Source organism: Oncorhynchus kisutch, linkage group LG2, assembly GCF_002021735.2.
Source record: "Oncorhynchus kisutch isolate 150728-3 linkage group LG2, Okis_V2, whole genome shotgun sequence".
Taxonomy (NCBI): Eukaryota; Metazoa; Chordata; class Actinopteri; order Salmoniformes; family Salmonidae; genus Oncorhynchus; species Oncorhynchus kisutch.
In genome coordinates, this window is record NC_034175.2 from 30,892,935 (window position 1) to 30,918,455 (window position 25,521).

At 47.4% G+C, this 25,521-nt stretch overlaps 1 protein-coding gene across 7 annotated transcripts; it reads right to left on the reverse strand.

The window, feature by feature from the left end:
• Positions 1–483: 483 nt before the first annotated feature.
• Positions 484–25,058, reverse strand: arid1aa (AT-rich interaction domain 1Aa). Of its 7 annotated transcripts, none has more exons than XM_020453310.2 (20): positions 19,866–25,057; positions 16,079–16,297; positions 15,336–15,935; positions 14,996–15,130; positions 14,055–14,295; positions 13,670–13,759; positions 13,167–13,340; positions 11,975–12,320; positions 9,470–9,615; positions 8,832–8,938; positions 8,355–8,570; positions 7,878–8,082; positions 6,780–6,909; positions 6,418–6,605; positions 6,167–6,326; positions 5,818–5,943; positions 5,482–5,599; positions 4,459–5,326; positions 4,136–4,266; positions 484–3,677 (listed from the first exon to the last, which is right to left on the reverse strand). In XM_020453310.2, the coding sequence occupies exons 1-20, from the start codon at positions 20,778–20,780 to the stop codon at positions 1,749–1,751; spliced, it is 7,044 nt and encodes a 2,347-aa protein (XP_020308899.1). In that variant the 5' UTR covers positions 20,781–25,057; the 3' UTR covers positions 484–1,748. The 7 variants fall into 7 exon arrangements, with proteins under 7 accessions (XP_020308899.1, XP_020308927.1, XP_020308910.1 ...); XM_020453338.2 differs by having other exon boundaries at positions 5,503–5,599; positions 8,361–8,570; positions 15,023–15,130; positions 19,866–25,056; XM_020453321.2 differs by having other exon boundaries at positions 5,503–5,599; positions 19,866–25,056.
• Between the last annotated feature and the right edge of the window lie 463 nt (positions 25,059–25,521).

The following is a 25,521-nucleotide window of genomic DNA, read 5'->3' on the forward strand; positions in this document are numbered from 1 at the left end:
GGTGGAATTTTCTTTATTTCAAAATAAAAGTTAGAATGAAAAAGATCGTCTCCAGCTGTTAAGAGGGGAATACTATTTGCTTTGAATGATCAATTATCATTATTGCATAATGAAATACTACAATAACTTATGACCTTTCACAAATATACTAATTACGATACCATATAAATTATAGATGTATCTACAATCGACTAGTTTGTCTTGATTCAAATCCTAGAAACTAGGAAGCTGAGACAAAGGGGATTGCACACCAGTGTGCAGGATTTTATCCCAGCCCAGTTCTAACATATTAACCTGATTCAGTTTATCAAGCTTGACTATTAGTTAAATCAAATGTTCTAGTACTGGGGCAAAAAAACAAAACATGCACACCCAGTACTTTCACAGGGCCAGCCAGGGATTGTAGAAAAATTGTGAAAGACAAACTGCTTTTTAATAAAATGTACATCTGAGAAAGACACCAAGTCCAACGGAACAAAACCAAACATTTTATGAAGATTTAATGTACATTTATTCTTACCACGTGGAACATATAGTATAAAGATTTCATACTGAATGATATTCATTGAACCAAAAAAAGGAAAAGGAGGAATTTACATGTTTTTAGCTACATAGTTTGAAATACAAATATGCAGAATCCTGGAGAAATGAATTTTCAAGTGTGTTTCTTCATCTAGAGTTTTTTTTGTTGTACCAGGAGGAGATAACAGATTTGATCTGAGTCTGCCGTAGTATGGAGCCGTGGAGTGAGAGGGTCTATCAGCAGGGACTGGATGACAGGAACCAAACTCATGGGTCACCTTCCATTACTCATCAACAAAATGAGTGGGAATAGTGACAGAGACAGACACAGAAAGGAAGTGTAATGTACAATATCATATATATACACCACAGCAAAGCTGCATCTGAAGTTGAAAACCAATCCTAAGAGGTGATTTATTTTACAAGGGTAAATTCATACAATCAAGGACTAAAGAGAGGAGGTAAGGGTGTTGTAGTAGGTTCTCGGTACTTTGGGGAAGGCCTTTTTAGCTTTTAACGTCAAAACTAAAATGACCTTTTAACTCTAGTAGAGCTGCATTGGCAACGTTTTTCTGTATGAAACTTTTTTACAGAATGCCTGACACTTGAGCAGTACGGTAGAGAAAATGCCCTACAATCTACTGCACAGGCCTCCCCAGCGAAGGTGTCTCAACAGCCTACTGAGTGGTAGGCTGACTGGTAGGCATCCAATTACAGCAACTATGCCATCAGATCAGGCTGTTCCTCAGTCTGCACTACCTCCAAACATGAACCAGTCTGACTCACTCACTGTGCTCTCGAGGGGCACACAAGGGCACACATTATCCCCAAATTTCCTGTAAACGAGACAGCAACTTTGGTTACAGTTTGTTTTTCAGCTATTTATCTTTATTAAAAATACACCCCCCCCCAAAAAAAAAAACATGTGGAACACTCCTAAACCCAGGTTCTCCACTCTGTCATCTAGGTTGGCATTAATGTTACAAGTTGTGACAGTTTGTGGAGTGTCTGGTTTGTAAATCCACCAGTGTAGCTTTGTGACGTCCCTTCTCCTTGAGCGAGAACAGCGAAAGGGGGCTCAGACAGTGGAATCTGAAGGGTTTGCATAAATTAAAAACAGTCACTTGAACTTTCCCTTCCCCCTACACACATACAAGCCATGTTGTAACCAGGGGGTGAGGGGGGAAGTAACCAAGAGGAGGTGGAGCCAAAGCTCCCTACAGCTGTCATGACTGGCCAATCAGAAAGAGTACATCGCAGATGACGTGAGACACCACAGAGTTCATGAGAGGTGACACTGAGAGGTCAAGGAGGCGTGACTCGTAGAGTGTGAACTCTGAGTGGTTCTCCTCCACCTTGGCCAAGGCGTGCAGGGCCCGGGCTGCCCGCCGCATCATGTCATTACTGGTGGGCTCAAAGTGCATCCCCTGCAGGTGCAGCAGAGAGCTCTGGCTCTGCTGTAGCTGGGTGGCCGCCAGGCTGTCCTCCAAGAAGCCCAGGAGGTTTCCCACGCTTCCCTTCTGCACGGCAATGGCGCGCGCTGCCATGCTGTCTCCCTGGGCCAGGTTGGCCAACAACACCACCGACATCTCCCTGCAGACGGCCACTTTTCTCTCCCCGACCAGCCGCACCAAGGTCCCATACAGCTTCTCTAAACGACCCAACGGCGGCGTGGCCAGGACCAGGTCCACATTGTTGTCTTGGATGCTCAGCTTGCTGAGGGTCTCCAAGACCAGTCTCTGGGGGGACATTGCGCTGTGTGGCCCCAACGTGGGGAAGGGGTCCTGGGCCTCAGCCGAGGGGCACACAGCCCAGTGGAGGAGGCCGTCCAGCAGAGGAAGGCAGATGCTCTCGGGGTAGATGGAGAGGTCCAGCTGGCCAGAGATGTTGGCCAGAGTGACCAGGCAGTTCTCCCTCAAAAGCGACAGGCAGTCCCACCACCATTCGTCCCTCTGGCCAAGACAGTCATCAGACTCCTCCTCCTTCTCGTAGGTGAGCGGGGCCTGTTTCCTCTCAGGGTGGCGGTGGTGCAGCAGCACTAGGCGACCCAGCAGCAGCATGAGGCCAGGGTGTTTGGACATCTCCTGGTCGTTGCCAGGCACGAAGGAGAGGCTGCGCACGATGTTGGAGACGCAGACACAACGGCGGGCCAGAGCATCCTGCCAGTTGGCCAGTGTAACCAGTGGGCCCTCGTCCTTGCTGTGAGGCTCGTCCTCCACCACACGCTGGGGGACTTGCTGACGAGTGGGTCCGCTTGATTTGTCGTGCTCCTGCTGGCTCTGGGGCTCTTCGGACTGTGACATCTCCTCTGTCTCAGCGTCCGAGTGCTCGGACTTCCCCTCCTTACCGTCGGTTGTTGTTGAGGCCTTCTCTGTGGATGATGGCTGGGAGGGCCTCTGATCCCTCTCCCCCTTCTGTTTGTATTTCTCTGTGGGGGTAGCATTGTCCTTGTCCCCCACCTTCTCTGGTTCTGGCCTTTTCCTCTTGGCTGTAGGGACGACCAGCACTCGTTCTCGTGGGACCAGGAATTCCTCCCTCCTCTCAAAGTGGGTCTGGATGTGTTCCGTGCTGTCTCCGCCGCCGGCACTCCAGTGGAGCAGCCCACTGTCAAACTCCTGCACTTTTCCTCTCTGGGTTGCCCTGCCTGCTGGAAACGGGTCCTTCTTCCGTACCATCTTCAGGGGGAGCTTGTCGAACTTGCTAGCCTGTTTGGGTCTCTCCTGGGGGGTAGCCGGGCCCAGGCCAGGGGGGTCCGATGAAGAGCTGGGCTGCTCAAAGGTAGAGCAGCTCTTCTCCTTATCTTCAGCATCCTTCTCTTTCAGAGTGTCCCATTCTGAGCACGACTCTTGCTCATCCTCTTGCTTCACCTGAGCCTGTCCATCAATTGTCGTCCCGGCCGGCTGTTTTGAACGCTGCACCACCACCTCTTCTTCCTCCTCCTCCTCATCATCCTCCTCATCATCCTCTCCTTCTACCTTCATGTCCTCCACCCCTGGTTCCTCATCTTCCATGCAGCTCCAGTCTCTTTTCAGGGCGTCAGGGTCCAGTAGAGTCCTCTGGCCGGGATCGCCCACCTCGTACTCGCGCAAGATCCCAAAGATCTCGATGAGGCAGCGCCGGAAGTACTCCACCACCAGCTCCAGCAGGCCAGGCAGCTGAGGAGAAGATCAATAGTTTGTATTGTATGACATGATGTGCATGACAGAACATCTGGAAAAGGGTTTGGGAATAGGTCAAATTTAATACATTTGTGAAAGGATAATTGTAAAAATAAAAAGCCCTAAATCAGAAAATATTACAGTTCTGAGTCGATAGGTTTACCATGTAGGGTTTTTATTAAAATCTTTATCCAACATTGTGGCCAGTGTAGCAATAATAATTTAGTGGGTGTTTATATTTGTCCTATTTACACATGCACATGTGCATTAATGTGTTTTGTATAGCAGACTCTCCCCAAGACACCCTCAGAGAGTGGGGTCACATCTAGGGTCTGGCAAAATTAGGTTTAAGCACCGTCAGATTTTTCACCTTGTCGGCTCGGGATTCGAACTTGCGACCTTTTGGTTACTGGCCAAAACCTCTACCCGCTAGGCTACCTGTCTTGTTAGCTCACCGAATTGAGGTTGAAGGTGGAGATGCTGTTGTCGTCATACAGGAGGATGTTGATGGTGTCGAGGGCCCACGTGCTCTCAGCCAACAGGCCAGACTTTAGGGACATCATCACCCTCCAAGCCTCTGGGGTCCCTATGGAGATACACAGTATTTTAACTCAAGCTGATACCCTTCACAGTACTGATGGACCACACAATACAAACAAGTTCATAGAGAGCCGAAGCAACCTATCTTTGTAACGTCCTAATGTGATCCCTCAATACTGTATAATCCATGTATAATAACATTGATTGTGGCTGGAGTTGTGGGATGTGATAGCCATACCGATATCCTTCGTTGTGAGGCATCGGCGTGGTTTTAGGATGGGGTGGGTGGCCTCCACTGAGCCTGGGGGAAAGGGCATGTCTCTACGGATCAGAGGGGACTGCACAGACTGGGGCACTATGTGAGAGGCAGGAACCGGGGGCCCTGCCTTTTGCATCTTGATGCCACTGTGCATGTAGGGAGATTTACTGGGCGACGTCCGGCTCTCCATGGGGCCCCCGCGGGGCATGGGGGAGGGACTGGACACCTGTGGAATGTGGTTCTGCATGGCCTGAGCGGATTGGTAGTTGGACTGTAGGGTGCGGGTCATGGGCGGGCCCGTCCCTCCAGGGCCGTAGGGGGGCTGCCGAGGGCCCATCTGACCTGGCCCCCATTGGCCCTCGTGGTTCATGCGCTGCTCTGATGACATTTCCTCCGAACCGCGGTTCATGCCGTGGTGGCCAGGTCCCTGGGCTGGGCCCCCTGGGGGGCCACCCTGCCGGTTGGGGTAGTTTCCAGGATAGTTAATCTCCCCGCGGCCCTGCCACACGCCAGCCGGGGGTCCGTCAGTGCTTGGCTGCATAATCTGAGGGGGCATGGAGGGCTGGGCGTTGGGCCCCGTGGCGGCCTGCATGCGCTCTCTGTTGAAGGGGAAGGGGAACTGGCCCTGGGGACCAGGCAGGCGGCGGTCAGTGCCGGTGAAGGAGCCGCTGCTGTACTGGGGTTGGTACATCTCTGGTTGGCCAGCAGGGGGTGCAGAAGCCACCCCTGGCTGCTGCTGCGGTTGTTGTTGCTGCTGCTGCAGCCCTGCACTGAAGGGGGCACTGTACATCTCCCCCTCGTGACGCTTCGCTGGTGGGTAGCCCCCTTCCACGGGACGCTTGTAGTTCTGCATAGAGCAAATACGCTTAGTTAGGCGGTGTCATTACATTGCATCAGATGAATATTGATGGCTATTACTCATCTATACAGTAAGTACACATTTTTGGTGTAATAACACATGGCTAGTGGTTACAACATTACAGTTTGATTTCCAGTGCTTACACAGTGGGTTAGAGCCATCACCTGTTGTTGCTGTGGGTACATTCCTGGCTGTTGATTGGGATAGGAACCACCAGGGGGAGTACCATGGCCAGGATATTGATTACCATAGGAATCATTCCTGTAAACAACCACAATGCATCAACAAGACATTCCAAATAAGCCGAGTGCCTAATATTGCTACAGTATACTGCTAGAGTGCCAATAAACCCTCTGAAAAACAACCCAATCTTAACAATATTGCAAGACTATAAATGCTGAGACAGTCAGTGCATGGTGTCTGCACAAGTTTGTGCCAGACCTCTCCTGAGAGAGAGTGGTGCTGGATGGTGAACTTACCGTGGCTGCTGCTGTGGTGGGTAGCGGTTTGGCGAGTACATCCCCGTGTCGGAGTTGACAGGCATCAGGTTTGGCTGCGGAGCACCAGATCCCATGCTGCCCTCTGGGCCCATCCCCTGCTCTGGCCTGGTAAACAACAAGTTTGGTTGACTACACTTAGCACAAATCATTTCCATAAAAAAAAGGAAATGAGCAGACTTATTCGCAGTCAAAGATGGTATAGAATGTATAGAAATAGAATTATACTCAATATGGCCTCCAGTCTACCAATCATAGACACATTGACTTGAATGTGGATGTTCTTTATAGTAATTATATTTCTACGATCTAAGCGTGTGTAGGGTCTTACCTCCTTTCGTAGCCTTGTCCGTAAGGTCCTGGTCCGTACTGTTGTCTCTGAGCCATCGACATGTTCCCCATAGCACCTGGAGGAGGCCCACGGTTAAACTGTTGCTGTTCAGCCATCCCACTGTTAGGACCCTGACTGGCGGGCAAGAACTGCTCCCCAACTGGAAAGAAATACACACTCCGTCAGCAAGGGACCCAACTTCCCAGCACCATCAGTTTCTAGGGATCTTTCTTGTAGCCTCTTCTACGCACCTTTCCGCATGGCACCAAAGGGGTCTTTGTTAGGGCCTGGACCCTCGTAGGGCCCTGGACCCATGCGACCTGGTATCTCTGGGGTGCTCATGCCAGACTGGTAGCCAGAGTTAGGGGTCATGGAGTTCCTTCTGGGGAAAGCAGGGTCACTACTGTCAGCAAATGGGTCCTGCAGCGCCACATTGCTCCTAAAAGATAGAGGGACGTTTAGGGAGTAAATAGGGGTTTATCAAAGCGGATAGCAAAGTTGGGGTGAACTACATTTAAATTCAATAAGTAAATGAAAATTCCAATTGAAGAATTTAATCTCCTGAATGCAATTGATAACTCAAAGAGGATGAGATTGAAGCGCTGCAACTCACCTGGCCCCGGGTGGCATCTGGGTGGGGTGTGGGGTGGAGGCGGGTGTGGGGGGCTTGAGGTCGCTGCCCTCGGCCATGGAGCTGCTGGTGGACTGGGGGGTCTGAGGGCCCTGGAGAGAACCTGACCCAGCTACCGGAACAAAAGAGGGGAATTTCAGTTAGAGAGAGTTGACTTTCATCGGGTGGTTTGAGCCCTGAATGCTGTGATTGTCTGAAAGACATGGTATAGCAGACCATATACCACAGGTATGACAATGATTACTATTTACTGGTCAAATAACATTGGAAACCAGTTTATAATATCAATAAGGCACCTTGGGGGTTTGTGGGATATCGCCAATATACTAAGGCTACGCGTTGCGTCGTGCCTAAAAATAGCCCTTGACCGTGGTATATTCACACCTTCTCGGGCCTTACTGCTTAATTATACAGGTCATTCAATTTACATTTCTACCGATACTAGACTGTGGCAACATTATCTATATGAAAACAGCTGCCAATTCAAGCCGTTAGATGCATTTAACATAGGGCACTTAATTTTATTATGGCATCAGGTTCATTCTTCACCAGAAAGTCAGCTGGCCCTCTTCGAATTCAAGTAGGTCGATTCAGTGCTTTCTTTTTATTTATAAAGTTCTCTAACAAAAACTCCAGCCGTACCTAACTCTGTTAATAATGAATAATAAGTATGAGTTAACCATACCGGGTCTCGAGGATGGCTAACTCTGGAAATCTCTTCAGTCTCCTCAGAGTTAGGTAAATCTGCTTTTATTTTCTTTGCACCCCATGTATGGAACAGAGTTCCCTACAACTGGATGTTCTGGTGCCTCTCAGGCAGTTCAAAATGTTGATTGGGGACCTCTTTGCTGACGAATGTGATTGTTATTTTTTACAAAAATATGTATTTTGTAAATGATGCGTATGCAGGTCTCCCTTGTGAAAGAGATCTTGGTCTCAATGGGACTCCCTGTTCAAATCAACAAAGCCCAACGAAAATGAGCTTTTCATATTGGACAAGACCAGGTTCAGTCCGCTTTCTTTCGTTTGATGCCTAATAATTACGACCCAGCATAGTGTGGATAACCGTCTGGCACTGACCTGGGGAGGGTGGCTGGACCTTGGCCTGGTTGGCCTTCTTGTTGTCAGTGATGATCTCAGGAGGGGGGTCCTCCCCGCGTTCGATCTTGCACTCGAAGGCGTACAGACACTGGATGTACTGCTTCTTCAGGGAGCTGGCAGCGCTGCTCGACGTGCCAACGTTCAGGTTGGTGGACAGCTCCCGCCACTTCTTGTTCTTGTTCACCTGTACATAGAGCATTAAAACCGGGACATTAAAACAGGGACTAGAAGGGGGATGGAGCAAATAAGAACCAAGAGATTGTGCATGGTGTGTTTGTGCATGGTGTGTTTGTGCATGTGTTATACTTATTTATTGAACCAATATTTATCCAGGAATTCCCATTGAGGTCAGAAGACCTCTTATAAGGGAAACCTGGCCAAGAGGGCACCTCAATAGGGAAACACATAGATCAAACACACTGCAGTGTATGCATGCATAGTACAGCACAAACCTACACTGACCTGTGCGAAGCCTCCAATCTCCTTGACCGAGACGTAGAGTCTGAAGAGGTCTAGGGGCTTGCGGCCAACAGCAGGCAGATTGGTCATGCCCATGCCTTTCTCCTCGATAAAGCCCAGGTAGCGGTCCACCCACATCTTCCTCTCCAGTTCGGGGCCCAGCTCATACAGACGCGTGATCTTCTCGTTGGTCGTCGTGGAAGAGCTTGACTTCTGCAAGGCGTCAAGAGAACACAGGACGTCAAGAGAGCCGTCATGAGGGAAAGGGTTGGGTAACCCATTGGTCTTATTTCCCTTTAGTAGCTAGCTCAATGGCAACTGTAATAACCATGGAATAAAGTAAAAAGTATGATCGTAACACGTGTGTTAACAGTTTACAAACAATATGGTTTATAACGTAGTTTATTTTAACGTACACACAAGCCCTTAAACAAAATTGTCCCAAGTGGACAGACAAAGCCATTATCTTATCACCTTGGATTTAGTCGGTTCTGCTTTCGGTGTTCCGTCCACTTTGTTGTTCATCTTCTGGCCCTGGTTCATTTTCACATCCATACCAAACTCTGGACTGGGGACCAAACCTAGGTACAAGGGTACATTGTGGGGTTGAGCACTGTTCGGCTTTTGAACAACAATTCTCGGGATCAGGACATATACCAAACAATTGCTGAACGAACAGAGGCAGTTGACATTTTTTTGTATTCTAATTTCAGAGGAATACAGACTAACAACAAAGTTTCCCCTGTAGAACTTATTCATACTGCGGCCATTGTTCATTGACCAACGTTACCTTCAAACAGGATTGGAAGTGCTCTGGTGAAACCAATGTAAAACCTTCCTGAAGTGTGACTTAGATTAACAACCACTGCACTAAAACAATATTTGTTTTGGAAAACTCATACTTAGCTACCGCACTATCCGTCTATGCTAGAACTTTCAGATGGAAAAAAAGTATATTGTAAAAACACTGCAGACAAATTGCATCAGGCCTTACTTACTAGCCACCCCAATGCAAACCTATTCCACTGACCACCGTCCCAACCAAAGTCATCCTGCCATATCAGAAATACCCGGGGAACCATGGAGCAACAGTATTGGACTACAGTACTCACCACTGGAGTTATTGGCCATGTTGGGCCCCATAGGGAAAGGTGGGCCGCCCTGCGTGTTCATCATGCCAGGCATGTTGTTCATGGGAGGGCCATAGGGGGTGCCAGAGCCCATCATGCCAGGGGACATGTTGGGGTAGCCAGGCATCCTGAACAATGAGGGACAACCATACTTTTAGCATGTAGCATGATATCAGAGTGAAAAACATTCCTCTCCTGCTGAGAAATTAATCTCTTATGCTGAAAAACAATCAATCAGTTATGCAACAATATCACTAAATAAGAAAGAGTGAGTTATGAGTGCCATTGCAAGGGGGAATTGTTTGAGTTCTTGATATGAAAATGTCTAGTGACTTTGTACACCTGTGAAGACTAAAGAGAGGGAAAATATGCTGAACCTGCATCTGAATTCTCCAATGCATTTCATGTTTGGATGTAATGTGAGAGCCAGGTATTCCTCGTAGTGACAGGTGCTGGATAGCATCTCTTCTGCCTCTGCCTGTCTACCTTTCAGTAAGTCTGTCCTCATCTCATCTGCTCTCTCCTTTGTTTATTTCCTGTTGCTCTAATCACTCCTCTCACTGCCTTCACTGGACCTTCAAAGTAGAGGAAAATCTACTAGTTAGGACCAGATAAGGCATACACAACACATTAACAATGATTTAAATATAAGGTCCCACAGTGCATGTCAAAGCAAAAACCAAGCCATGAGGTCGAACGAATCGTCGATAGAGCTCTGAGACAGGATTGTGTTGAGGCACAGATCTGGTGAAGGGTACCAAAAAAAGTCTGCAGCATTGAAGGTCCCCGAGAACACAGTGGCCTCCATAATTCTTAAATTAAAGAAGTTTGTAACCACCAAGACTATTCCTAGAGTTTGCAGCCCGGTCAAACTGAACAATCGGGGGAGAATGGCCTTGGTCAGGGAGGTGACCAAGAACCCAATGGTCACTCTGATAGGGCTTAAGAGTTCCAGAAGTACAACCATCTCTGCAGCACTCCACCAATCAGGCATTTATGGTACAGTGGCCAGACAGAAGACACTTCTCAGTAAAAGGCACGAGAGCCCTCTTGGAGTTTGCCAAAATGCACCTAAAGGACTCTCAGACCATGAGAAACAAGATTATCTGGTCTGATGAAACCAAGATTAAACTCTTTGGCCTGAATGCCAAGCGCCACATCTGGAAGAAACCTTGCATCATCACTACGGGGAAGCATGGTGGTGGAAGAATCATGCTGTGGGGATGTTTTTCAGCGGCAGGGACTGGGAGGCTAGTCAGAATCAAGGGAAAGATGAACGGAGCAAAGTACAGATAGATCCTTGATGAAAACGTTCTCCAGAGCACTCAGGACCTCAAACAAAGGTTCATCTTCCAACAGGACAACAAGCCTAAGCACACAGCCAAGACAAAGCAGGCGTGGTTTCGGGACAGTTCTCTGAATGTCCTTGAGTGGCCCAGCCAGAGCGCGGGCTTGAACCCGATCGAACATCTCTGGTGAAACCTGAAAATAGCTGTGCAGCGACACTCCCCATCCAACCTGACAGAGCTTGAGAGGATCTGCAGAGAAGAATGGAGAAACTCCCCAAATACAGGTGTGCCAAGCTTGTAGCGTCATACCCAAGAAGAATCGAGGCTGTAAACGCTGCAAAGGGGGCTTAAACAAAGTAAAGGGTCTGAATACTTATGTAAATGTTATATTTCAGTTATTGTAATAAATTTGCAAACATTTCTAAAATAAAAACAGTTTTTGCTTTGTCATTATGGGTATTGTGTATAGATTGATGAGGGGGAAAAAACTATTTAACCCATTTTAGAATAACCTGCTGACCACACCGCCCGCGTCGCAAAATAAATGTACATATACATGTTATTCAATCGTTGCATCCACGCTATTGCGCGTCAACGAGCGTACGCGTAGCCAGACGCTAAAATAGAACTTCTATTCTATTTGTGACGCTTGATGCCCTGCCTCTCCCATCTCCTCATTGGTTTGTAGGAGCATATACCCACATGGGTGATTGAAAGATGAACTGAGGTCCACACTCCTGTCCAATTGGTAGTGGTAATGCACCTTAAAGTTGATTGCCATCCGCCAAATAAAGGCCAAAGAAGACGCCTGAAGGAGGAGAAATGACTACAAAAAATAATTTGGTTTACCGTTTTATCTGTGGATTAATTGTCGGAGTAGGACCTTGTGCATTCAGGTAAAATAACAACCCAATGTTTATATCCCAGGACAAATGAGCAAGCAAGAGCAAGGTAGCTAGCTAAATTGCCTTAAATGTTCAATGCTTTCGACCTGTCTCCAAATTAATATTGTTGGTTCAGAGTTTGTTTTGATTTTCAACCTGCTGATCGCGTCTAGTGTGGCTGGACAAAATCAACAGCTGGTCTGGTCAGCATGTAAGGCTGTAACGTAACCAAATGTGGAAGAAGTCAAGGGGTCTGAATACTTTCCAAATGCACCGTACATGTGTAATATGGGTTAGTAAAGAGTATAGTGTACCTGCTGTGTATGGAGTTGGTAGCCGCGTGTTGCATGACTACAGCTGCAGCCTCCTGGGCCTTCCGGTTGAGGCCGGGGGGAGGGCACATCCCTGAGCCCACCTGAGGTGGCATGTTACTCATATTGGGTGGCATGTTGGGCCCCATGTTAGGGCCATAGGGACGCACTCCCATCTGGCCAGCAGGCATTCTACCAGGGGGGATGCCTGCGTACGGCAGCCCCCCTTGCCCAGACATGGGGTTTATGGGGTTTCCCATGCCAGGGCCAGGGTTCATGGGGTTGCCCATGCCAGGGCCAGGGTAGTTGGCATTGGGCATGTTGTTGTATCCAGGTTGCCGGGGGTAACCTGTAATAGAATTAACAAAAAATGTGTGTAAAAAATGTGTGCAAAAAAATAAATAAAACACTGCTCAGATGACATTGGGAAGACTAGTTATAAGTGCAAAACAACAAACTAAATATTTAATCAACTTGGGGTTCTATTGTGAAAGGTGTACCCTACTGATGATGTGTTGTTGCAATAGTAATCCTGCTCAGTACGAGAGGAACCACAGGTTCAGACATTTGGTGTATGTGCTTGGCTGAGGAGCCAATGGTGCGAAGCTACCATCTGTGGGATTATGACTGAACGCCTCTAAGTCAGAATCCCCCCTAAACGTAATGATACGATGGAGCCTGAGAGACTGCTAATGTCTGTTGAAGTTGTGCAAGGCACTATACTGAGCTGGCAGTGGCGCTGTGCACACTGAGCTAATGAGCCTGCCATCACAGTGGCAGCTCTACTGACAGGGGGGGCTCTGCTATGTCAGCTGACTGTTCTCCATGGCTAAAAATAGCTGCACTAGGCTCAAAGAGGGAGGGATGAGCTGATAGGATGGAATTCCTATGAGGCAAGAATACATATTCCATGGATTTGGCTGGGGGAACAAACAAGAAGCAACTTCAAAGGATAGTGAGATAATTAAGTGGGATGCATTTATATATTGGCAGTCAGAGGATAACCAAAATGTTAAAGATCAAAATTATTAAAAGTCTATTTGGTATATCAACTGAGTTGTTCTTTTTCAAGTGTTTCAAATGTTAACATCGAATAGAACTCACTTCTATTTAAGCAAAACTAAACCAAAGGATCCTTTAACTAATTGCCACCAGCCCCTCTCCTTTATTGCACAGTGTAACCCACAGAACTTACCTTGTGGGCCATACTGCCCACCCTGAGGTCCATAGCCCCCCATGGAGTTGTTCTGCTGCTGATAAGGTCCCATCCCAGGGTGCATCTGGCCTCCAGAGGACTGTCGGGGTGACAGGGGAGAGGCAGACTGTGGTGAACCGTATGGGGGCATCTGGGGGTTTCTCTGTACGAACCCTGGCAGGGTCAGAGAAGAGAGAGTGAAAGAGATATTAATCCTCCAACACTGGAAATCTCACATAAAACACATCAGAGGGCTTTGGTACAGAAATTAGCCAGTATTTACTTAGAAAGTACATGGTAAAATGGCAATTGCATGTAATATTATTTGAAGTACCAGAAAGTACCCATGTTTACAACAAAATTTTCAATTAAGTACCGGGTAAATACCAGTGGTACCATAAAATAAAGTGCAACCAAAGTTTATTTAAAACAGCACACTGTCAGTGGTCCCTGCAGAGCGGGGTAGTACTGTGTGAGGGGATTCTCAGTCAGGGTGAACTCACCTCTCTCCTGGGCCATGGGAGACTGGCTCATGGCGGGGTGCAGACTCCCGTCAGACTGCACACTCGATGGTCTAGGGGGCATCTGGGTCCCTAAACAACAGAAGGGTCGTCTCAGTATGTAAATAACAAGTCTAAGTAGGAACAAGGCCACTAATGTCACTACTTAGTTAACTTAAGTGTCCCTTAAATATTGTTAATCCAACAAAATGCCCATAGATTGAAACAGTGGAGCTACTGCAGCCAAGCATCATACAGTTTTAAAAGGTGTTTGGCTGCAGTTAGCTCCATTGTTTCAATCTATGTTCATTTTGTTGTCATAGGCATGTGTCCTAGAACATGTCAGAAAAACCCATGTATGTGTGCGCACTCGTGTACATGTATTCACCTGGCATTGTGGCGGGTGAGAGGGGCCCCGTGCGGGAGGTGGTGGCACTGGCGGGGGAGCCAGCGGGTGACGGTGAGGGCCCTCGGATGCCTGGCAGGTGGGGAGAGGTGTGGGGCGAGAAGGGCGACTGGGCCAGGTTGCTCTGCTCGCCCTGGCTGCTTGACACACCTGAAGTGCTCACGCCAGGACTCAGAGCGCCATCCGTGCCCGTGGGCAGGTCATCGATGGAGCCTGAGAGATCCTGCAGACACGCAAGAAAGGAGACAGCGGGGCCTATGGTGAGGAGACACTGTGGAAATATGCCGGCCTGATGGATTCGACACGACAGCTATTAGCTGACTGTACAGTTAGCAGTAAGACGTCTTGATAACGACTCCATGTATTTCCTGTAGCTCTGTCTACTAGCACAACAGAACAACACAATCTTCTCCATTTGAGAAAGCATGACAGCACACTTTATTAGGTTTGGAGACATGTGACACACACACACACAGTTGTCGTTATTGATCTTGTCGAGGAAAAGAGAGGGCATATTAGAGCAGGGGGTTGTCACGGTTACAGTGGACGTGTGCCGACTCAGCGCGCCGTAACTCTGCCATGTGAATCTGATACACGCTCTCACACACACGCTAGGCGTGTGCGCCATCACTTTTGCTCTCGTTTTATCCAGGCCGGAGCTCTGCTCAAATTTACTAATATTCATCTCACAGACAACATTTCTGCAAGTCCACAAAACACTCTACGCATGCCCAATGACATCTACAGACACACACACTCAAATGATACACAATAAACAGGGGTAGCATTAATTAACCACAACAGCACACACAACGGTTTTACTATGTTAAGTCTAAAATGGGTCAAACGGAATCATGCAAACTTGTTTCAATGCATTATGATTTTAGAACAATGTAATAATGATTTATAGATGTATAGTATACCTTTGCACAGGTTGGGTGAGGACTCACCGGTAGGCTGGACGGCTGGCCTTGCATGCTGACGTCCTCCGAGACACTTTTGGGCTGGTTGGAGGGAGGGGCGCTAGACTGGGAACTGAACGAGTCCTGGGATATCTCCTGGGGGAGAGAACGAGACAATCAGTATTGAAGGGCATTCACATACACATATATGCGCACATGAGAATGCGTACAGTGACAATACCAATGCCTTCCATCTGGTGAGCAAGTATGGCAACCGGTACGGCACGTTCAATGGCGATATCAAAGGTACCTCAATCATAAATAAATTGCACGCACACATACACACCAAACTCAGTTGTACCTGCTGTGGTGGAGGAGGGAAGCGTTGGTAAGGTGACTGCTGTTGCTGTGGAGGATTCTGGGAGTAAGATGCAGGCTGGCCCTGTGGATGCTGGCTGTGACCTGGTGGTTGCTGAGGGGGTTGAGAGGGTGTCTGGGGTTGCTGCTGCTGCTGTGTGGGGAGCTGCTGTGGGCCCTGCGTGGGTGGATAGCTAAGCTGGGGCTGTGACCCTGCTGGGACCTGGGAGCTGGCCTGCTGTGGAGGCTGGCTGGGAGGCCCCTGCTGCTGGGGGTAAGGAGGCTGACCAGACTGAGCCTGGCCTGGGCCCTGGGAGTAGGGCGGCTGAGACTGCGGGGGCCCTTGGGATGGACCTGGCTGCGGGCCCTGGGGGGGCATGTGGGGCTGCGGATAGGGCGGCCCACCCTGGGCATGTGAGGCTGACGCCTGTGGAGGGTGGGACTGCTGAGGGTAGGGTGTCTGACCACCCTGCTGTCCCAGAGGTGCCTGGGGGTAGGGCCCTTGCTGCTGGCCTGGGTGTAAAGCCTGGCCCTGTTGGCCGTAGTAGGGCCCTTGGCCCTGAGGACCATAGCCTCCTGGTCCCTGCTGCCCATAAGACGGCACCTATACACAAATACAGACGAAAGTTAGAAAACACGAAAAAGATTAGGCATATGACAAGCAAGCCATATAGTAGTGTGTGAAGAGGAGGGCTGATTCCGGTGTGAGAGAATGTAGGAATAATTCAGCTTTATGACACCACTGACCTGCTGCCCGTACTGCATGCCCCCCATAGCCCCAGGTGTGCGGCCCTGCATGACCACCGGGTATCTCTGGGAGCCAAGGGGACCGTAGCCTTGGCCCGGGTATGCGTGACCCTGCTGGGCTCCTGGGGGTGGCCCCTGTCCAGGTTGTTGGGAATATGGACTGCCCCCTCCGTACGGCTGGCCTCTCAACTTAGCCATCGGATCCATTGCACCTGGGGGCTGTGGAGCAGAAACAAAGATAAAATACATGAACAACACTGCATAACATGAACACTATTAAAAAAAATACTGAGAAGTGCGGTTGACCGGATGTACCATAGATCACAAAAGACTTGGATACAGGCAGATGACTATACTATAGTTTATAGGCACTTTAATTATCTAGCAGGGGTCTCACATCATGCAAGCCAACTCACACATTTCAAGCTTCCCAACACAGCAGGAGCTATAGGTATGCATTTTCTCATCCAGATAGGCACAAAAACTAAAAACATGACAAAGGGGAAGTCCATAGAACACGTGAGAGCATTACTAGAGCAAAGGGAATGAGGAGTTTTTTTCCCCCTTCACATTTCCCACGGTCATTAACCTGACTTTTACCTTTTTACAGAAGTCAGAGCTATAAATACATAAATATATCTCTCTCATCTCAAATGGAGGGCAGTCTGCCAAATCTTAAACACATCCCAGCTGTGATCCTGTATGGCTTGCAAGCCAGTTTCCCTTCTGGGGGGGGGGGGGGGGGCAATTCTGGCTCTGAATGAATGACATCATAAATGGAAGGAGAAGTAGCCTACTCAATATACTGTGTTATGATGTAAACACAACTAACTATGAGTAAGGTATCCTCTCAATGGAGAAAGTTTTCTTAAATCTCTCGGCCACCATCTCAATATTATAATTTCACTCTATGTAAATCGCTAACCCTTAGGCCTATCAGTTTATCTTGCTCAACTCAAAACAACCTAAACAAGGGTTGTCAAAATATTCCATGTCTATAAAGTTAATAACAACAAATGGACAAGCTAATGAAAACATGAGAATTAAATTTACCACAGTGGATTCTTATGGGCTTTGTTTCTTTATCTGTACCCTTGTCAATGCACACTGCTCTGAGACTTGAGACAGCTCTGGCATGTCACTGCTAAACAAAGGCCTTTAGAAATGAAGGGCAAAAAGCCTTTCTTGACATTTCCCAGCTTCCAGATAATTAATTGAAATAAATAAAAGCAGCACATGGCTAATCTGCATAAGACAGAGTGGAGATTCCCTAGGTGGGGGAGAGGCAACTGGACTGTCTCTGTGATTGGCCCAAGGGGGGTTAGAAGGAATTCTTAGTCACACACAGAGAGACAGAGTGGCACATGAGATACAGCAGCTACTCATATCTCACACGGCTCATGTTCACCTCGCTATGCAGGGTCAACATACAGCAATGCCACAGGATGTAGACCTAACCTTGCCTCAGAAATACATCTGTATGTCATTGATAGGTGAACCCATCAAATGGGACATAGTGGATGATGTCTCCCTAACACGTTAACATTGGTACGCATTACCATCACCAACGTAATAAAGATCCTATTGATGACCAAAACATTGTCAGGTAGAAGTTTGTTAGGGAAAGGTAAAGGTACATGAGTATTACTGCTTTAATATGCTAGTGAGCTATGGCATGTAAGCAAAGACAGCTAGGCATACATCAGATAGGCCACACTGTAGTCTCGAAGCATGTACATACATATCATGACAGTTGGTTAGGTCTGGGCGATATTCTTGGGTAGATAGGTCGTCAGAGCAGATTTCAGCTTTCCATTATATTTACAGTGATCACGCCCAAATATGATTGCTCCAGATTGTGTTCTCAGGTACTGCAGCAAGTTCTTGTTGTAGCCTACATAAGGGTTTCCCAAACTTGGTCCTAGGGCCCCCCCTGGATGGACATTTTGGTTTTTGCCCAAGCTCTACACAGCTGATTCAAATAACCAACTCACCATTAAGCTGATTATTTGAAATCAGGTGTGTAGTGCAAGGGCTAAAACATGCACACAGGGGTGCCCCAGGACCGAGTTTGGGAAACCCTGGCCTGCATGGGTGAAATTCAGTTGCTTCCAAATGTGAAAAACCCTGTCAAAATAGAGTCTGTGCAACCTGAACTTGTCAAATCATGTTAATTTAGCAAATTCATATCACACCCACATGGTCTTATGGTCCTTCAAATTGTTATTGTGATAAATGTTTACATTTTTGTGATATGGATTGTTTGTGATGGATTGCTCATCTGGCATCGACTGTACACATCTCAACCACAAAAAAAAATTGCTTAGTTTCAGATTTGTAGCTTATAAACGCATGGTGCAGATACAAAAACGATTTAAAATGACAGTATAATAAATTATTAACTTGGGTGATTTACCTCGTCATTTTACTTTGATCCAAAATAAGAGGAGATAGTGCGTGCTTAACAATGAGGGTAAAGATACTATGGCCATTTTCATCTGCCTTTCTTTATAGGATGGTGCAAATACGGTTCCGTACTTATACATGTAGGCTACAGAGTTCCGCAAACTCTTCTATTTGCAATGTTGGTTGCGGTTGTTAATGAATATAGTAATTCAACAGGTATGGGTTAGGCTATACAATGTAAAAAAAAAAATAAACAGTGGCACACAATATCAAACTGGATTGACAAAGGTTAAATGTGAATAACTTGGTCAATGGGCAAATCTCTCTCCTTATTATAGAATGCATATGGAAGAGTGCAAACAGGCATGTCATAGGTGTGGGAAACAGATGATTGCAAAATAGTAATTTAGAGAAATTGCCAAAAATGTGTATGAGTATGAGCAATCATGGATTTGTGCAATGTGGGGGTGTACACTTATCAGGAACTGTTGTTGCTTTACAGCATATGCAATTATAAATGGCCAAGAGCACAGGGTGAGGAGCCAATCAGATCTCAGCTAGCATGTCAAACCAAGACCAACTGTCAACTGGGTTTGACAGCAGGATTTTTACCTCCACAATTCAAATCCCAGAGAAAAGCAATCTGCAGTCAGTCACACAAATCACTAGGCCAATGTTTACAAGCAGAATGCGGTGAGGGAAGCAGTTCCTTGCAACAGAGACGCCAAATGACACGGTTTCATAAATTAATAGGCCAGTGTGTGTTGATTAACATGTAGCATTTTACATAATTTAGTTACGTGTGCAGTCCACTTAAAATCACTTTCAAACACACACGAACCTTGAGTCTAGACAACATCAGTGGTCTGTGCTTGCAAGTGTTGTGCATTTCCTTCACAATTTCCATAATGATCGAAACAGACTTGCCGACATAAAAATGTATAGTCTATTCATAAGCATTAAATTGTAATCCGAAACGACTGACGTTACCAGTACAAACTAAGAAATACCCATATTATGGAATAACTTTAATTACGTTATATACCGCCCTACCGAGAAAACAAGTCAGAGTCATGAATATAGGCCTTTAGAGCTTTTTCACCTCTTTCGAGATTCGGGCCTCCATTTTCTTAACGTTCGAAGTTTGATTTCATAAGGAGGATTACCGAAGAACAGTTGCCTGCAAGTGATACATTTCATACCAACTAAATAAATACTGTTTAATGAGGTGGTGTTGGAAAAACGAGAGGCAGCCATTTTAGAGTGTCTTTGCAAGCGAACTGGCTAGCAACAATGGCTGGCCTGCTACGTTTATGAACTACATACATAAGATTACACCAAATGTACAGCAATAAAGATTCGGTGGAACATGGGCCTTTACCTGGCTTCTACCTAGGGGTTGCCCTGTACTTCCAGGGCTCATAGGCGGCGGATGATGGGTCCTTTGTTGCCAACCCGGATTCCCCCCTCCATACTGACCGCTACTGCCCGTGTCTGTTGGTCCCTTACTAGCGCCTTCCTGATTACTATATTCACTAGATGGGTAATTTGGATATATACGAGTGGAGCTTGGAGAAGTTAGGAGCTGGTTGAGGGTTGGGGTAGACGTTGGCTGTGGATTCCCCATATTATATCTCTGGTTGTTGTAAGATGCAGCCATTGCTGTGGGTCCTCCTGCTGGTTGCTGCTTAACGTTAGCTGGCTGTCCCCCAGCTGCCGGAGCCTGGGTATTACGTGAGGGGTTCATGCCGTATCCTTGGCCAGAATAGGGAGTTCTGCTCGGGAATGGATTGTAATTGTTAAACTGGTGGTTAGAAAAGCCATGGTCGTGCGAATTGGGTTGATATGGGTCCATCATATTACTCGACGGCACGGCTGGACCTGCAGCAGCTGCCATGCCAGGGCTTTGTTGTCCGCCATGTTGATGAAAAGGGGCCCGGCCGTAGTGTTGACTGTATCCATAAGAAGGTGGAGGAAAACCAGACCCATGGTGGTGTACCATCCCGGGATGGTTATTCCCCTCGGATCCAATGGAATCATTCTGATTATTATTAGTCCTGGAAGGGTTCCCGTTCCCGTTCTTCATCTCAGGTTCCCCTCCTCCCCCTGCATTTCCAACATCGGCCCCGTCCTGCAGATCCCCCCGGACCGGAGATCCGCGCTCTAATCCCGGCTGCTTGTTTTCCTGCTGCTTTTCCCCCAGTATAGAATCCTCATGTGGGTCTCGATCCGGTTTCTTTAGTTCGGAAGGCGGGCTTGTGTTGAGAGTGGCGGCGCTGGCGACCTGAGCGGCCATAATACCCCCCTCTCTCGGCGAGTCAGTCACAATCAAACGCTAGCATTGAATATAAATAATTGTTTATAACCATTTATCCTTGTCCCGACTCATTCCCACCCCTTTCTCCGGACCGAATCCGGTTTTGTCTCCTGATTCCGATGTGAAAATAATTGGACAAGTAATAATAAACCTCAAGGATGCATAAACAGACATATATTCCGGGGATTCTATTAGTGAGCGAGAATAGAGGCAAGGAACAGAGCGAACCAGCACGAGGCTCCGCGAGATACAGCCATTTTACTAAGCCGTACAGACAGAAGTAAAGTACGGATTGGAGCTAGGTGGGAACACGGAGTGGATTCGTTCATTTTTACATTGCATAAGGGCACAAGTGTGGTTGCATTCATAACGTGATTTTGGGGTTTTAAATGCAACGATTCTAAAAACATTAATCGTTGCTTTGTTCCATTCTATCGACTGTTTTTGAACAATTCAACATGCGAAAGGCCAAATTGTGATACACTCAAAGTACAAGATCCAAAATGATAAAACAAATGTGTTTTACATTTGACTCTGGGTAACTATTGATATGAGTGTGATTCCCCTCCTTCTCAGGGCAAGGTCAAGGTTGGCCAGCGTAGTTCAATGTTGGCGGCTGAGAAAGCTGTGTTCACTGCCCATCCCCCACACTCACAAGAGGAGTGTTTCTGCTAGCGCGGCTGCCGTTAGGAAAGAGAGAGACAGACCGAGAGGGGGTGGGTAGCGAATTCGTGTGAGGGTGCATTAGTAGTCTCGTTCTGGCAAATTTTTCCCTCTAAAATTCTGAGCTAATATCAATTTTAGCCCCCAACTTGGTTTTGATATTTAGAACATGCTAACATGACCAGATTGTAGCTGATTTGTGTGACTACCTTATTTTTTTGTTTCACTTCCTCATTCATTCTGGCGACCTCATCACATAGTATGCACTCCGCACACGATGACACATCGACACTGGTGAAATGCTACCCCCTCAGTCCTGGCCCAGAGCAGGAGTCTTTCAACCAAAGGATATTAATTGAACGTGGATACATCATAATGAAACAATGTATCTAAAAGTTATTATTCACACTTCCAAATCATGAAACATGACCAGTCAATCATCAGGTGCCTGCTTCCTGTTAAGGGGGAGGGGGGGTAATTGGGTTGTTGCATTTAAACCATATTCTGATCAATGTGAGGTTAATCTACAGTCCCCCGCTTCACGCTTCAAACCTATTGTGTAATGTGAATGGGCAATGATCACGGCTCTACGGATCATCACAGGCCAATTATGCCACCGATATATGGTTAATATGTAATGAAATTACATGTACATATGAAGACACTTGAAAGGGTGAAATTTGAAACGTCATTGTTTGCTGAACTGATCGATTCTGATATCAAACTAATGGGGATTATATATTGAATAACCAATCACTGTTTGTATTATTCTTCTCATGATTATGATAAATAGTTACGAGCTTAAATGACTCAAGGATGATTCCTATTGACTTCTTAATTAACTGGATTGCTGAATTCCCTAATTATGTTAATGATGATTGTTATGATTTGATCTTGGTGATTATGAATTTGATTGGATACATGTTATGAATTTGATTGGATACTTGTTATTCTGTTTCATTTGTTATGCAGCACAGACTACTCAGTAAATATACCACTTTATGATTAAAGGAATTCCTGCCTCAGTCTCATCCATTCCTCTGTCACCTGACCCGTGTTCACCTTCACTGTCAGTCATCCTACCTGTCCAGCTACCCACACAGATTTCACTAATCTTTCAATGGTACTTCGAGCCGGATAATGACTGAACCAAAGACAGGTGAAAAGGAAATGGAGAAGGAAGAATTGTCTCCACTGGAAGGAAGAAGAGCGGAGGAAAGAGCAGCTGAGGGAAAGGTATTGGAACAAATAAAAAAATCCAGGAGCTAAGACTAAAGAAACAAAGAAGGCTTCATCCTCAACCACCAGCAGCACCAGGTTATCTTAAGGATTATGTGGTCGAGTTTCCCACACCAAAGGGCAAAGTGGGGATGGATCAACTGTACGTTTCAGCCATCAACCATCCCCTCCGAGCCAAGGACAGGAAACTGCTTTGGGACGGGAATGTGGTCTACAGAAGAACCTATGGAGGAGGTAACTCCAACCGCACAGGTCGACCAGCTTCCTGAAACAGGCTCCGCTCACCCCTTAACTAAAGGGAAATTGTCGTGGCACTCTAGACAGAGTGAGAGTTCGACCAGTGGATACCCCTTTGGAAGTGGCCATGGCAGCCGCCATTCACTAGCCCTCAGCGATTCACAGACCGCTGTCCTACGAGAGAGGATGAAACTACTAGCGTTGGAGGAAATTGAGCGTCAGATTGAGGAGGAACGACAGGCTGACGAACGATGTCACCTACTATTGGATGTGCGGGCCCATAGAGCTCTACAGGAACGAGAATTCATTGCCAAGGACCTGGCACAGCAGCGACGGCACCGCCGAGCAAGAAGGGAATTGGAGGAGGCACGAATGGTCTCATCCTTCCTGGAGAGGAACGAACAGGGAGTTGACCTGACCACCCTTCCACATGGACCTGACCTGTCTGCCTTTCTTTCCCAATCTGCTCCTCTGGTACAGCATGGCACACAGTCCCCGGAGGCTCCAAGGTCAACAGCCAACACGGAGCACGGGGGACAGGCCGCTCCGCCAACGCCCTCTATGCCAGTGACACAAGTTAGCATTCCTCCTTCATCTAGACAAAGCATCACTCCTTCGCCTTTCCGCCAATTACCAACCACAGCAAATTGTTCCTCTCGTCCATGGCCTGGGCCAGGCCAGTCATCAAACATGAGGTGGGAGGGCTCTCATCCAATTCCGGCTGCCACCAATGGAGGGTCTGGGACAGTAGGGGACAGGCCCAATGAGGCCACAGTGAGCTCATCAGCAGTCCTAGGTTTCTCCTTCACGCAACCCGAAGAGGGAGACAACATTATGAAACTGCTAGTAGCCTCAGCCTGCGTACTGGATACTTGGAGGACGAGGAGCCATTCATAAGCATCAATACACCTGTGTGGAATGTCAGAGATGGCGGGCCGGAGCCACTGTTCCCAAAATGGCAGATTTACCCCCTGCTCACTTGCGCCTCCTCAAACCACCCTTCTGGTCAACAGGAGTAGATTGCTTTGGCCCCTTGACAACCAAGCTAAGTCGTCGAGTGGAAAAGCACTGGGGCATTCTATTCAAGTGTTTGACAACTAGATGTGTCCACCTGGACCTACTGGAGAGTTTAGATACTGAAGCCTTCCTCATGGCCCTGCGGCGGTTTATCTCCCGACGGGGGAAACCCTACGAGATCCTGGCTGACAGGGGCACAAACATCAAGGCAAGAGAAGCCAGGTTCGAGGAAGCCTTCCAAGCCATGCTTCCAGGATCATCTGATGGACCAAAAAATCTCATTCAAATTTAACCCTCCAGGAGCTCCTCATTTTGGAGGAACATGGGAGTGAGAGAAATCTGTAAAGACGGCCTTACGAGTCGTCCTGGGGGACCAAACTGTCACTGAAACGGTCTTGCGGACCATCCTGATAGAGGTGGAAGGGATACTGAACTCCAACTCCTTGGGATATCTCTCTGCAGACATCGCTGACCCCGATCCCGTAACACCGAATATGGTCTTGATGGGAAGCCGAGATGCATCACTTCCTCAAGTCATGTATGCTGATATACCAACCTCGTTGGCAGATGCCGGGGGCGACACAGCCAGATCTTGGCTGACCATTTCTGGGTCCGATTCATTCGGGATTACCTACCAAGCCTACAGCACAGAGGGAAATGGTGGAGAGAAATGGCCAGTCTGGAAACTGGCTAAGTAATAATGATTGTGGACCCTCAGCTGCCTCAAGCCTCCTGGCCAGTGGGCCGTATCACTAATATCATGCCTGGGACCGATGGTCGTGTTAGATCAGTGGAGATCCAGGTAAAGAACCGGACATATATACGTCCAGTCGCCCGACTAATTCCTCTTACTGAGATGACAGAGGACGGGGAGCAATGAGCCTTTTTGAGTAGTGTGGAATTTAACAGTAACCCTTTCACAGACAAGAGCACATCGACAACACACTCTTCATGAATGAATGTACTTTGCCCAGTACTCTAAAACTAAATCTGCCAATGTGCTCTTGAGCAAGGCACTTAACCCTAATTTGTTCCAGGGTTGGCATACTACTGTGGCTGATCCTGTAAAACAACACATTTCACTGCACCTATTCGGTGTATGTGACAATAAAACATCTTCTAGATTTGTATACCAGACGAGCTAAATTACTTCTATGCTCACTTCGAGGTAAGTAACACTGAAATATGCATGAGAGCATCAGCTGTTCCGGACGACAGTGATCACGCTCTCCGTAGCCGATGTGAGTAAGACCTATAAACAGGTCAACATTCAGGGCCAGATGGATTACCAGGACGTGTACTCCGAGCATGCGCTGACCAACTGGCAAGTGATTTCACTGACATTTTCAACCTGTCCCTGACTGAGTCTGTAATGTCAACATGTTTCAAGCAGACCACCATAGTCCCTGTGCCCAAGAACACTAAGGTAACCTGCCTAAATGATTACCCGACCTGTAGGCTCACATCTGTAGCCATGAAGTGCTTTGAAAGGCTGGTCATGGCTCACATCAACACCATCATCCCAGAAACCCTACTCACTCCAATTTGCACACCGCCCCAACAT

Coding starts and splice junctions, on each gene's coding strand:
- arid1aa (XM_020453310.2), bottom strand. CDS start 20,780: ATGGCCGCTCAGGTCGCCAGCGCCGCCACTCTCAACACAAGCCCGCCT. Junction 16,298..19,865: donor AACCCCTAGGTAGAAGCCAG/GTAAAGGCCCAT, acceptor TCTGCTCCACAG/CCCCCAGGTGCAATGGATCC. Junction 13,760..14,054: donor CTCACCCGCCACAATGCCAG/GTGAATACATGT, acceptor TCTGTTGTTTAG/GGACCCAGATGCCCCCTAGA.